At 41.6% G+C, this 13,456-nt stretch overlaps 1 protein-coding gene across 1 annotated transcript in view; it reads right to left on the bottom strand.

The window, feature by feature from the left end:
* The window catches only part of CHD7 (chromodomain helicase DNA binding protein 7), a 409,978-nt gene that overhangs the window by 223,807 nt on the left and 172,715 nt on the right, over window positions 1-13,456 (bottom strand). Inside the window, exon 2 of the mRNA XM_006874046.1 lies at window positions 1,100-2,905. Coding sequence (XP_006874108.1) covers window positions 1,100-2,731 — 1,632 coding nt within the window. The 5' untranslated portion in view covers window positions 2,732-2,905. The remainder of the gene's footprint in view (window positions 1-1,099; window positions 2,906-13,456) is intronic.

Here is a 13,456-nt window from a genome sequence, read left to right as displayed (position 1 = left end):
TCCATGGGAGAAACATAAGGTTTTCTGCTCCCAAAAAAATTTAAAGTCTATGAGTCAGAACAACTCCAGGGCACTTAACAACAACAAAGAGCATAAAAGCAAAGATTGGTAAGACAAAGCTGTCTATGTGAATACCTGTTATGGGTTGAACTTGTAAGTGCCTTTAGTCGGTTCTGACTCAGAGTGGTGATGGTGGTGGTTGTGTGCCATTGAGCCAATTCTGATGACGCAAAGCAATACTGTATAGTTTTTGAGACTTTAAATCTATGTGGAACCAGAAAGCCTTGTCTTTTTCCCAAGGAGCAACTGGTAAATTTGAACTATTGACCTTGTGGTTAGCAGCCCAGCTCTTAATCCACTAAGCTACCAGGATTCCTTTTGACTCATTGTGACCCTTTATAGGATTTCCAAGGGTATGCATCTTTGTGGGGAGCAGAAAACCTCACCTTTCTCCCATAATATGCTGGTGGGCTTGAAATGCCTACACCTTGTGGTTTGCAGTCCAGTGCTTAAAAAAAAAAACATTATGCAGCTTCCAAAACAAACAAACAAAAACACATGAAAGGGGGAAACAGAACAAACAAAAAGAGGGGGGAAAAAATATTTGCCTGCTGAGTTTTGAGTCTTAAATTTTTTCTCTGCCAGCAGGACAAAAATCCTTGTGAGCAGGGACCAAGTCTTAGCTATGCATCCTTATTACACACTGCAATTCCTGATACAGATCCTAATTCTAGGATTTCTTAGTAAGTGCATAAACAATAAGTGAATAAATAAAAGATTAACCAAATTTTTTTTAAAGAGTTTGAAAGCAGCTTACAAGATAAAAAATTAAGGTTATCGTTAAGTGCCATCAAGTCAGTTCCAATTCATAGCAGCCCTGTATAGTTTCAAGGGGCAACTGGTGGAGTTAAAGTGATGACTGTGAGGTTAGCCGTCCAGTGCTTACCCTACAACACCACACCAGAACTCCTCAAAATTAAGGTATTCATAATGAAAATAATTTTCATGTTTAAATAACATTCTATTCAATTATACTATTCAACAGATTAATTTCATTGAATGGCATATTTACACAAAGGCAGGATGCAACTCAGCTTACCTGATGCACAGGCACTTTCTGCGGCGTGTTCTGGGGTGAGGGATGGAGTGGTGCCCATGGCTGGTGGTGAGGATGTGGTGGGGGTGAAGACTGGTGGTGCACCCCCGGGTGGGGCTGCATTGGAGGGCAAGATGGCAACTGCTGGAAGGATGGCTGCTGACCAGGATGCTGCTGGCCCGGGAGCAATCGCTCCTGTATTGCTTGTGGGTCACCAAGGCCAACGCCAGGACAGCCATTTGGTCTCATGTGCCCAGTCAACTCCCTCGGTGCTGGGGACATGCCCATGAATGAACGGGGCTGCTGCAGGTTTCTGGGGCCCATATTCCTCTGTCCAATTCCAATGGCCCCAGGGGGCTGGTGAGATGGCTGAGGGTGGGGTATATTTGGATAACTCCCAACTTCCATAGGCATTCCAGCACTTCCAGGCCTGACTTGTGGAGGAGGCGTGCCTGCTGGGTTACTCATTGCTTTCATGGGTGACATGGGAGGTGGAGAGGCGTAAGTTCCCTGAGGCTGCGAAGGATGCATAGTCTGTGTGTTCATTTGGTTAAGTGAGCCACTGGGGTGGATGGGCTGCTGGTGCATTAGTCCTGGACCACTGCTTGATGGGAATCCTACAGCATTGGGGTATCTTGGTACGGACTGATTCATTGGAGTATTATTCGTAAGGCCTAAATTTTGATTCATCCCTGTACTGTTAACTAATCCCTGATTTAGGTTACTGTAAGGATATCGAGAATACTGCCCTGAGTTGTTTATAGTAGGTGAGGGGACTGTCTGGCTCCGAGAAGTAAAGTTAAGGGTTTGTGGCCTAACAGTCCCTTGTTGAGGAGGATTAGGGGAGAATCTGGGACTGAGGGCAACAGATTCTCCATGGAGAGCAGTAGATGGGTGGTGATGGAACTGCTGCACAGAGTGGCGCAGAGAAGGGGCCATGCTGGGGCTCTGCTGGGGTACATGGGACAAGTGGCCGGTTCCTGAGGTGGCAATGAAAGGATTCCCCTGACTAAGGCTCTCTTGGCCTTGGGGAAACTGGCTCACCCTCTGCTGGGGCTGACTATGCTGCTGCATCGAGAAGTCCCCACGTGTCATATAGCTCCCTATCTGCTGTATGTGTGCAGGGGGACCTGACGGAGCCGGTTGCTGCTGCTGGTAGGGAGCTCGTATCTGATCTGGCACCTGAACAGCCCGTGGTCCCCACATAGAGCCACTGTCCACGAAAGATTGCCCATGCCTCTCATTCTGCAAGCCAGGATAGACACCCATCTGGCCACTACCACTGCCACCATGAGGGACTTGAGGAACAGGAGGGGTGTGATACTGCGAATGAGGAGACCCAAGTCCATTCCCAGGGGCACTACTCATCATTCTGTTTGGCTGATCCATCAAATGCATCTTTTGCTGTTCGTATTGATTATAGTGATCGAAATGGGTCAACTTGGTTTGATTTTGATTTGTGGAAGAATGATGAAGGGATGACTGCAGAGAGGCAAAGCCTTGGTCTATTGGCATCTGTTGGCCCATGGGGTTGACCGGATTTTCAGGGTAACCACACTCTCCAAGGCCTTCGAGGCCCTCACTGAAGATATTCCCATCCTCACCAAAAAGACTCATCATTCCTGGATCGGCCATCTTCTGCCAACACACGGCTCCTCCAAACTTCAGTTAGGGAGATTTTCTGTGCTTCAATTCACTGAGGTGTCTGTCCTCAAAGCTTATAATCCTTAACTAATCTTCGTCTTGTCATTCCATATTTTCTTAATTCTCTTGGACTGTGCAGTATCAGGCAAAGTCTAGAGAGAAGTCCTAGAAGGGAGTGGAAAGTGGGGGAGAGGAAGGAAGAAAATAAAGAATTAGAAATGAGTGATTTAATAATAAAAAATAATAATAAAACAGCCAATATTCTACATATGTGACTTTAGTATCCATCGAACAATACTAATCTAGACCACTCACTGAGCAGTATTTTATAAATCTAGTTCAGATTTAAGAGAAACTCATTAGCTTCTACCAGAAGCATTATTATGATCCGTTACTTAGAAAGCAAGCAAAACACTAACTTTAACCTTAAATTAATCCATTCACTACACTTTCTAGCATTCCATTCTCGTATGGAACAGAACAAAAGAGCACAACATGAAGCAGCAGCAGCTGCCACAGCAGGCAAGCAGATGTATGAATATAGCCAAGCAGCCCATCTGCTGAACTAAAGCCCTGGAAATGCTCTGGTTACCAACAGCAGATCCTTAACCTTATTCCCTTGAGCACTGTAATCAGATGAGCAGCAGCATCACTGAAGGGTCAATTTAGTTAAACTGACAAGAGGATTACACAAATAGCAAAATCAAACAGTTCATACAAATTGGATATTTACACACAACCATACAACTATGCAACAGTAACAGACATTTACAAAGAGTATGTCCATGTTGTTGCTGTTGTTGTTGTGAAGTGACATAGAGCCAGTTCCAACCCATAGTGACCCTGTGTAGGGTTTCCAAGGGGCAGCTGGTACGCTTGAACCACCAACCTTGCAGTTCAAACGGCTTTTCAGTCTGGGGCATTAACCCACAGTGCCACACCAGGACTCCAGTTAATTCCATTTCATTACACTTAGTGGCCGGAATGTACAAGACTCAGAAAGAGACTTAAAGGAAAGTTCTCATGGGACCTGGGGCCACTGCATTTCTACTCTGTATCCCCATCGCCTGATGCTGCACACAGGGCTCTAGAGATGATACAAGATCCTGCTGAACAGTCCATTCAGAAGAAGAAACCCCAGCTGCATGGAGGGCTGGTGATACAGGACAGCTGTTCTCAGTAAAGGGCAGAAAATGTGCCTAAAAACTCATTTAAACTAAAAATTAACAGAATGAAAATGTTAAAGTATACACTGCCCTCACGTGGTTTTCACCCCTTTGTGAAATAAGACAAGACCTAACTAAGTAGATAGGGAGAAACATGGACACTGTAGAGTGAGCACTGAACTACCAAAAGCAAGGGCAGAGGTTCAAACCCACCAGCTGCTCCTGGGAAACTCTAGATAGGGTCACTATGAGTTGGAACCAACTCGACAGCACTTGACAACAACTACTATATAGAGGGAACCCTAGTGTGGCACTGTAGGATAAGCACTGAACTGCTAAACATAAGGTCAGCAGTTCAAACTCACCAGCTGCCCCCCCTGGGAACCCTACACAGGGTCACTAAGAGTCAAGTCTATTAAAGCAGCACTTAAACAACAATTAAACCAACAGCCTAATAGAGAACTAATTCACATAGGAAAAATGTCTGAAATCTTAAACATCTTTGGAATTTAACTACCCCCTCCCCCATTTTAAAGTACTGGGTGATATTGGTCCACTTGGGGGTGGGAGGAGATCCTATCTTAGTGATAAATTCCAGAAGTGATGAAAAAATTTGTCCAGAAGAGACAGGCTAAGTTACCAAGTCTGCGGGCATACTTCTTTCTACATGTGTGAGTTTTCAATGGGGCAGCCAGCAATGTTGGTGAGCACATCAGTAAGGCTGAGAACAAGCCCATCTGGCTTGCCCTATTCTAACACATGCAAAATTTGCTTACAGAACATGTAAACAGCACTTATGCACCCTGTCAGAACAACAGACATCTACCCTGAGAGGGTAGCCAGGTCTGCAGTCTTCAGGTGGCAGCTGTCAACTCAAGCCAGAGGTCTTCTCAGTCAGCTGCTAACTGCCATGAATTTTGTTTCCGCTTCTTCAAAAACACAGTAAAACTGGTGAGACTAAGGTGAGCATGAACACAGCTTTATTTGAAACATGTTCCCCTACTACACAATCATTTTTAAAATCCAAAATAGAATGTCCAGCACCAAATGCAACAAATACATATAAACTGAATTTACTCCTTAAAAGCTAAGACAGTCAGAACTCATTTATTCAAGGCTCATTTTAGCTTTCAAGGAAATTAATATGTGAATAGACTTGATAACAGCTTAAACCAGCTGCATAGGCTAACTACTTCTAAAAATGACCTTCCAAATTCATTTAAAGATAGTGCCTACTTATATGTCCTTGATAGCCTTGTTTGACAGGTAAGGGTTTCAGCCTCAAACATCCATCAGTGACACAGAAGGAGATGCTGTGGACTAGGTGAGGTCCTCAGCCAGCTCTGGAGAGAAAGGACCCCAAAGAGAGGGTACAGAACTGTCCACCAGTGACCATGCTGCTGAACGCACACAGAGCCCAGCAGCACAAGTACAGCCAGCCTGAAAAAGCTGCAAAGCAGTTGGTTTTCATTTTACATCAGCCTAAGACTCCAGGACCTGGTATGGCACTGCAGGTGAATGCGCTGGACTGCAAGGTTGGTTTGAACCACAAGGTCCACGGTTCAAACTTACCAGCCACTCCTCGGAAACCCTATACAGGGGTCGCAATGAGTCGGAGCCGACTCTACAGCACTTAACAACAACAAAAAGACTGTTGGTGTAGCACTGTAGGATCAGCACTGGATTGAGAACCACAAGTTCAGCCATTCAAACCCACCAGTTCTTCCTCAGAAACCCTACACAAGGTTGCTATGAGTAGGAACTGACTGGACGGCACTTAACAACAACAACAAAACTGAATAGAAAGCAGGCAAAGTGTTATGTGTAGGCACGGGAAAGGATAAAACTAAACTCACGAAGAGGAAAATATCTTACACTTGGGATTTGCTCCTCTTCCTTGCAGTTCCCTAGTCCTTTTCACTAATGGCATGAGAAATAATAATGGAGTAGCATGTTAACCATGACAAATGTGCCCATGCTCAAGTAAGCTGAGGGTAGGAAATTTACAGCCATGACTGGAGTTTGTCCTTAGTGACCATCCTTGCTCAGGCAGCCAGTATCATTTCTGATCTCAAAAGGCAGCTCCATCTGGGAGCAGGAGTTCATAATTGTGATTTGAGCTAATCCAATCACTTAATTTGGTCTTTTTTATTATATTTTATCAAGACGATTTGAAAATTCACTTTCCCAAAGTCACAGTTGCAATGTATAGTTTCGTGCTTCCCTAACACATTCATTTAAAACTGGTTTGTGAAGACTTCTAGAACCCTTCTCTATAGTTAGTGAGTCTACATAGTCTGCATAGCTAGTGGCTACTATACTGGACAGCATTGTTGTTGTTAGGTACCACAGACTCAGCTCTGACTTGTAGCAATGTTATATACAACAGAATGAAACACTGCCTGGTCCTGTGCCATCCTCACAATTGTTGTTATGTCTGACATTGTTGCTGCCACTGCACCAATCCATCTCATTGGGGGTCTTCCTCTTTTTCACTTACCCTCCATTTTACCAAGCATGATTTTGTTTTCCAGGAAGCAGTCCCTCCTGATAATATGTCCAAAGTACATGAGATGAAGTCTCACCATTTTTGCTTCTAAGGAAGAGAAGGAACAAAAGAGAAACTCAAAAAAAAAGGAAGACTATCTCATACTTGAGATTTGCTCCTCTTCCTTTCAGTTCCTTAGTCCTTCCCAGGGACTAGTCCCTCCAAAGTACATGAGACGAAGAATCATCCTCGTTGCTTCTAAGGAAAATTCTGGCTGTACTTCTTCCAAGACAGATTTCTCTGTTCTTCTCACCAACCATGGTACTTTCAGTATTCTTTATCAATGCCACAATTTAAATGCATCAATTCTACTCTGGTCTTCCTTATTCATTGCCCAACTTTGACATACTTATGAAGTGAATGAAAATACCATGGCTTGTGTGCAGGTACACCTGAATCCTCAAAGTGACATCTTTACTCTTTAACACTTTAAAAAGGTCTTTTGCAGCAGATTTGCCCAATGCAGTATGTCACTTGATTTTTTGACTACTGCTTCCATGAGTGTTGATGGCAGGTCCCAGCAAAATCAAGTCTTTGACAACTTCAATCTTTTCCCTGTTTATCACAATGTTACTTAGTGGTCAAGTTGTGAGGAATTTTGTTTTCTTTACATTGAATTATAATCTATATTGAAGGCTGTCCTCTTTGATCTTCATCAGTATTTCAAGTCTTCTTTGCTTTCAGCAAGCAAGGGTGTATCATCTGCATTTCAAAGGTCTTCTTCATGTAGTCCAGTTTTTCAGATTATTTGCTCAGCATACATACTGAATAAATACAGTGAAAGTATACGACCCTGATGCTTAACTTTGCTGACTTTAAACCACGTAGTATGCTCTTGTTCTGTTCAAACAACTGCTTTTTGATCTATGTAAAGGTTCTGCATGAGCACTATTTGGTGTTCTGGAATTCCCATCCTTCGCAATGTTGTCCATAGTTTGTTATTATCCACATAGTCAAATGCCTTTGTATAGTCAATAAAGCACATGTAAACATCTCTCTGGTATTCTCTCCTTTCAGTCAAGATCCATCTGACGTTAACAATGAAAATCCCTTGTTTCACATCCTCTTCTGAATCAGGCTTGAATTTCTGGCCGTTCCCCATAGATGCACTACAGCAACTGTCTTTGAATTATTTCATCAAAATTTCACTTGTGATATTAATGATATGGCTATGCCACTGGTGGTTCAAATACAAGATGGACAGGTTTCAGGAGCTTCTAGACTACAAACAGACTAGGAAGAAAGAATAGGCAGTCTGCTTCTGAGGGATTAGTCAAATGGCATAGACTATTAAAAAGAAGAAACAGAAAATATATGTGATATGATGGCGGAGTAGGCACAAAGTCTACACAGATTCTCTACAACGAAGACAAGAGAAACAGAAACAGATGATAAGCCAGGAACCCTGAGCTTCAGAGGAAAGGAAAAGAAAAGTGGATCAAATACCTATTAGCAGAAGACGCTGAATGAAAGCAGCAGGCAAGAAGACACATGGGACAGTTTATTGCTGGTGAGCTTGACACAGTATGACCATTTTGAACTTTTGCAAGTAACACTCAATCAGGGCAGATAAACGGCTCCACTTATCCAGGACCATACAGGCACATACACCGGTGGCTGGCAACCAAAAAGTTACTATCTTTTCCTTGTTCCACACATCTTCAAAGCAACCAGAGTGCGGCCAACCCCTATCCTTTATCCACCCAGCAGGTAGTGTCACACCACAACCCCTACCACAGCTGCTCTACCAGAGGTTGGAAAAAACACCCTAAGGATCAATCACTGAGTGACCACCATCCCCACATTTGAAGGTACATACTCTCTGCCTCCTTGGACAAGCAGGACACACCGTGTCTAATGAGCACCTGCCCTCAGCTACCCCAAAACCAACAGGAATTCCTTCTAGGCCAAGCATCTGATCCTGGACCACAGGAAATGCCATGTGGGACCTGCTGCAGGGCCCCCAGCCACCTTCTAGACCAGCAGGAATTCTGCCCAGGACTGGTCCTCAGGCACCTCACCCAGCCTTCACAGCCAGCAGGAGCAGCTGGCTTCTTTTTTCGATTTTATTTGCTTTCCTTCCTTTTTAAAAATTATTTTCATTACTTTTTTATTTTTTCTCACCCCACTCTGAATTTTTTTTTTCTATCCTTTTCTCTTCCCTTGTGTTTATTTCCTTTTCCTTTTTTTATAGTCATTATTTTCTTTTTTCTTGTTGTGGTTTTTTAATTTGGTGTTTGCTTTTTTGTTGTTATTGTTTTTTGTCTCTTTGGCTGCTTTGTCCCACTTGCAGAGGACAGCAACCATGTCAGAACTATGCCACCACACCCATACCTCCTGCAGCCCCACCCACTGGGCATGAGTCACTACTGGATTCTGTACCACCTGATTCCTGACAGTGGTATACCCCAACCAGATCTTCCTTCAACTGCTCTCTATACAAACAGCAAATAAGAGTATAGTGTGCACATATGTCTACACTTTATCAAACATACCAAAAAGACAAGAGGTGAGCAACTAAGTCCTGTCAAACTGGCAAGCAGAGCAGCATATCCACCCCATTCACTCAGATACCTCAAAACAAACTTAAGTTTAAAAATAAAATAAAAATCTGGGCAAAACATACCAATATATGATCACCATTCAAATGCAAACACCACAATGTATGAGCAACAGACAACCTTAGTATGCACAAAGAAGTAAGACAGAGTGGCTCAATCAAGTAAATAAAATACAGGCATCTTTAAACTTGGAAAGAAAATAATAAATTACAAGGTAGCCTCAAAGAAAATTAATGAGCCTTCATATCAAAATTAAAAGGAGGAAATAATAAAGATTTAGTAAACACCAAAACAACAGCAATGAAGGAAATTATAAAAAAACTGACAAAAATGGACTAAGCACAGAAAATTATGTGAAACAAAGAAAGTAGAAACAACACACACACAAATACACAAATGGCAAACAAGAGCAACAGTAGCAAAACTAATTTCTGATAAGACACAAGGAAATACATTATATGATTATATGATTAAAGGGTCAACTGAACAAAACAACATGGTCATAATAAGTATCTACAAATACACTGAAAAGAGCCTCAAAATACATAAACCAATTTTTAACTGAATTAAAAAAGAAAAAGACAACTCCAAAATAATGCTGCTGCTGATGTTGATGATGATGATGATATACACAGTCCTGTAGTAACAGGCACAACAATAATCTATGAGTAGAGACACAGACATGCAAGCTAAACAAGTGGGAAAAATATTGGGACTGTACTCACAAATACACATGGGTTTGAAAGAGAATATTTCTACATATGTATTTACCTATGATGTGATGGTGTGGTGTTGTAGGATAAGCACTGAACTGCTAACCACAAGGTTGATGGTTAAAACCAACCAATTGCTCCTCGGAACTCTATACAGGGTGGCTGAGTTGGAACTGACTCAATGGAACTTAACAACATTTACCTACGTTGCTAATGTGATTTGGGATTTAACTTAATTTTTACTTAAAGCTAAATTCATTATAAATACAGCTTGAGTATTTGCTTTTGCAAGTACTGTTGAGTTGGTTCTGACTCATAGCTATCTAGTATAGGATTTCTGAGGAGAAACTGGTAAAATTGAACCATTCTATTAATATAGAAGAGCATATATGGAGCAAAGATATAAAACCTTCTTAACCATAACCAAGAACCTTGAGGGAATGAGTCACTGGGCAGGTGGCTCAGAACCATAATCAACTGGCAAGTCATAGTCCAAAAAGACAATGTTCTACATTCTAAATTGGCAAGCATCAACTGGGGTCTTAAAAGCGTGTGATCAGTCACCTAAGGTGCAACTCTAGGTCTCTCCCCAGTCCAGAGCAAAAAAGAGTAAAGAAAATCAAAGACTGATGGAAACAATTAGTCCCATTGAGACCTGAAGAACTGAATATTGCCTAGGTACCTCTACTGACTGTTCTGAAAAGGAACACATTAGAACATCCTAGATAGAGTAAGAAAAAATGAGGGAACAGAATTCAAAATCATGAAAAGATGATCAGGCCTCCTGGCTGGATAGTGATAGTTAGAACCTCCAAGACTATGGACCTTAGTCACCCTGAGCTCTGAAACTGAACTCACCCCCATAGCTCAATTTCCAGCTAAACAATAAGTCTACAAGAAGAACAGTTAACACTAGTGAGGTAAACACTCCTTAAAATATTCAATCACTTGAGATTAAGGGCAACAATTACCCTAGAACAAAGTTCAGAAGGGTTAAAAAAAAAAGAGAGAGAGAGAGAGAAATGGAAACAAGAAACACAGGGGAAAGTAAGGCAAGTGATGTTTCATTGTGGTGATTGCAATCAATGAAATGAAACAAAATATGTATGATTTGTTAAAACGAAAATGGATCTGTTTTGCAAACTTTAACTCAATTCACAATAAAAAGGAACAATTAAAATTTAACACTATAGACGCAACCACTCCATAATCAACTATTTGAAACCAACACAGCACATGTGCCCAAAGAAAAAATGAGAAGGCAGAAAGGACTAGGAAACAAGAAGGGAGGGAAACAAAAAACAGGGAGGAAGTGGGATAAGTGATATAATATTATGGGGAATGCAATCAATAACATGAAACAAAATGTGTATGAATTGTTCCATAGATAACAGATTTACCTGCAAACCTTCATCCAATTCACCATGAAAAAGTCAAAAAAAAAAAAGTGTTGCAGTGTGGCAAGCCCTGGGGATTCTTCCGCCAAGAGTCAGCTACATAGCCACAGAGGACTAGAGTGGAGAGTGAAGCATCCAGCTGATAAGAAAAGAGGGCATATGCACAAGAACACCCACACTTGCAAATAATACCCACTTGACCTGGCTTCAATGAATGGATGATCAGAGCTCAACAAGAAGAAGAAAGAAGAGGAAAAAAAGGAGTAATCTGATACAATTTGATGAATTTGACCTACACCTATGGATGAAGTAGCTCAAAAAAGGGAACAAATCTTTACAGCAAGGATCATTCCCACCTCCTTGATATACAGGGTAGACAGGGATGGGCAACTTGGACTCTGTCTACCCAAAATGGGAGGGCTACAAAGGCAAGAAGTGACTAGCTTAAAAGCTTTCAAGAGGGAACCTAGATCCAGAGAGCATGGAGGAAGGTAGACTCTCCACTTTGTAGTATCCAATCTGTCTAGGCCGGGCTGATGAAAGGAAATGCAGATAGGTCTCTTGTGATAGAGCAGTGAATAATTGTTCTCAGGACTGATTGTGAGGGTTGGAAATGTAAAGGTAGACATTTTGTAGCAAGGAGAGGAGTGATTAACTTTTCAGTCTAGGAGCTGAGGTCCCTGGGACCATCAAGGGAGAAGAGCGGAGAATGGGACCCTACACAGAGAAGCACTGACACCAGAGTTGGAGGCAGAGACGATGACTTGGAGAAATGGAGCAGTTGGAGACTTTAGACCCAGAGAGGGAGAGGGGCTGTGTGCTGACAACTGGGGGGCAGGCTTGTAGTGTATACCCTTTGGTTGATTGATGATGCACAAAGGGGATTGTTACCATGGCAATGAAATGATATACGATAGGATGAATGTAAAACTACTGTTCTCCCATGTAAACTACCACATAATTCACAATAAAACTTTAAAAAAAACCCTTAAGAATAGCAGTAGAACACTGTCAGATAGCACCAGAATACGGGATATTGAAAAATGATGAACAGCACAAGAATACTGTCCAAAATTGAAGGACCCTGCGCCTGATTGACAAAATGACACTGCAGTTACCACCAAGTAGTGCTGCTTAAGCTTCAGGTCTCCAGAAAGCTTAAGTCTTTTTTATTACACCAAGAGACCCCTTCCCCCCTCAGGTTTCAGGAAAATCTCCATTACCCCACCCATTGGAAATGCCAGAACTGTACCCAGGACCACACTGTCTTAAATACCCCAGTCTGTAAGAAACAAGCAGGCTCTTGGTCTCTTTTGGTGCCATAGAGTACCCCCTCCCAGGTTTACTCTTAATAAACCAGCCTGCTGTTAAAGCCAAATCTTTCTCCTCATGTCTTTCTTTCTTATTTCTTACAGATATAAAGCCGCAAGATGAGCCATTCATGTTGGAAAGTTCTCAAGATACAACTGGGAAGGAGCTGCCTCCACAAAGTAGAGCTGGCAATAATGACATGAATGGAGTAAAGCTTTCAGGACCTTCATTTGTTGATTTGGCAAAACTCAAAATAAGAAGAAATGGCTGCAAACATCTATTAAAAACCGGAACATGGATTGTACAACGTATGAATCTAGGGAAAAAAGGAAGCTGTAAAATGAGATGGAACTCATAAACATTGATATCCTAGGTATTCATGAGCTAAAATGGACTTGTTTTGGTCATTTTGAATCTGATAACCACATGGTTTACTATACCAGGAATGACAAATTGAATAGACATTCACCACCAGAAAAAAAAAGGAAAATTTCAAGATCTATCTTCAAGTACAATGCTGTCTATGATAGGATAATATCCATTCACTTACAAGGAAGACCAGTAAATAAAATTACTATTCAAATTCACAAACAGCCACTAAAGCCAGGGATGAAAAAATTGAAAAATTCCATCAACTTCTGTAATCTGAAATTGATCAAGCACGCAATCTAGATGTATTGAAAACTACTGATGATTAGAATGTAAAGGTTGGAAACAAAGAGGAAGGATCAACAGTTGGAAAATATGGCCTTGGTGTTAGAAACAATACTGAAGAACACATGATAGAATTTTGAAAGACTAATGACTTCTTTATTGCAAATACCATTTTTAAAACAACATAAAAGACAACTATACACATAGACTTCACCAGATGGAACACACAGAAATCAAATTGACTACATCTATTCAAAGAGACAGCTGATCTCCATATCATAAGCCTAAACAAGGTCAGGGCAGACTGTGAAACATACCATTAATTGCTCATGTGCAAATTCATGCTGAAGCAGAAGAAAATTAAAA

This window comes from Chrysochloris asiatica, unplaced genomic scaffold, assembly GCF_000296735.1.
Source record: "Chrysochloris asiatica unplaced genomic scaffold, ChrAsi1.0 scaffold00259, whole genome shotgun sequence".
Taxonomy (NCBI): domain Eukaryota; kingdom Metazoa; phylum Chordata; class Mammalia; order Afrosoricida; family Chrysochloridae; genus Chrysochloris; species Chrysochloris asiatica.
The sequence above is the reverse complement of the archived record's forward strand: the minus strand, read 5'-3'. Positions and strand labels throughout refer to the sequence as shown.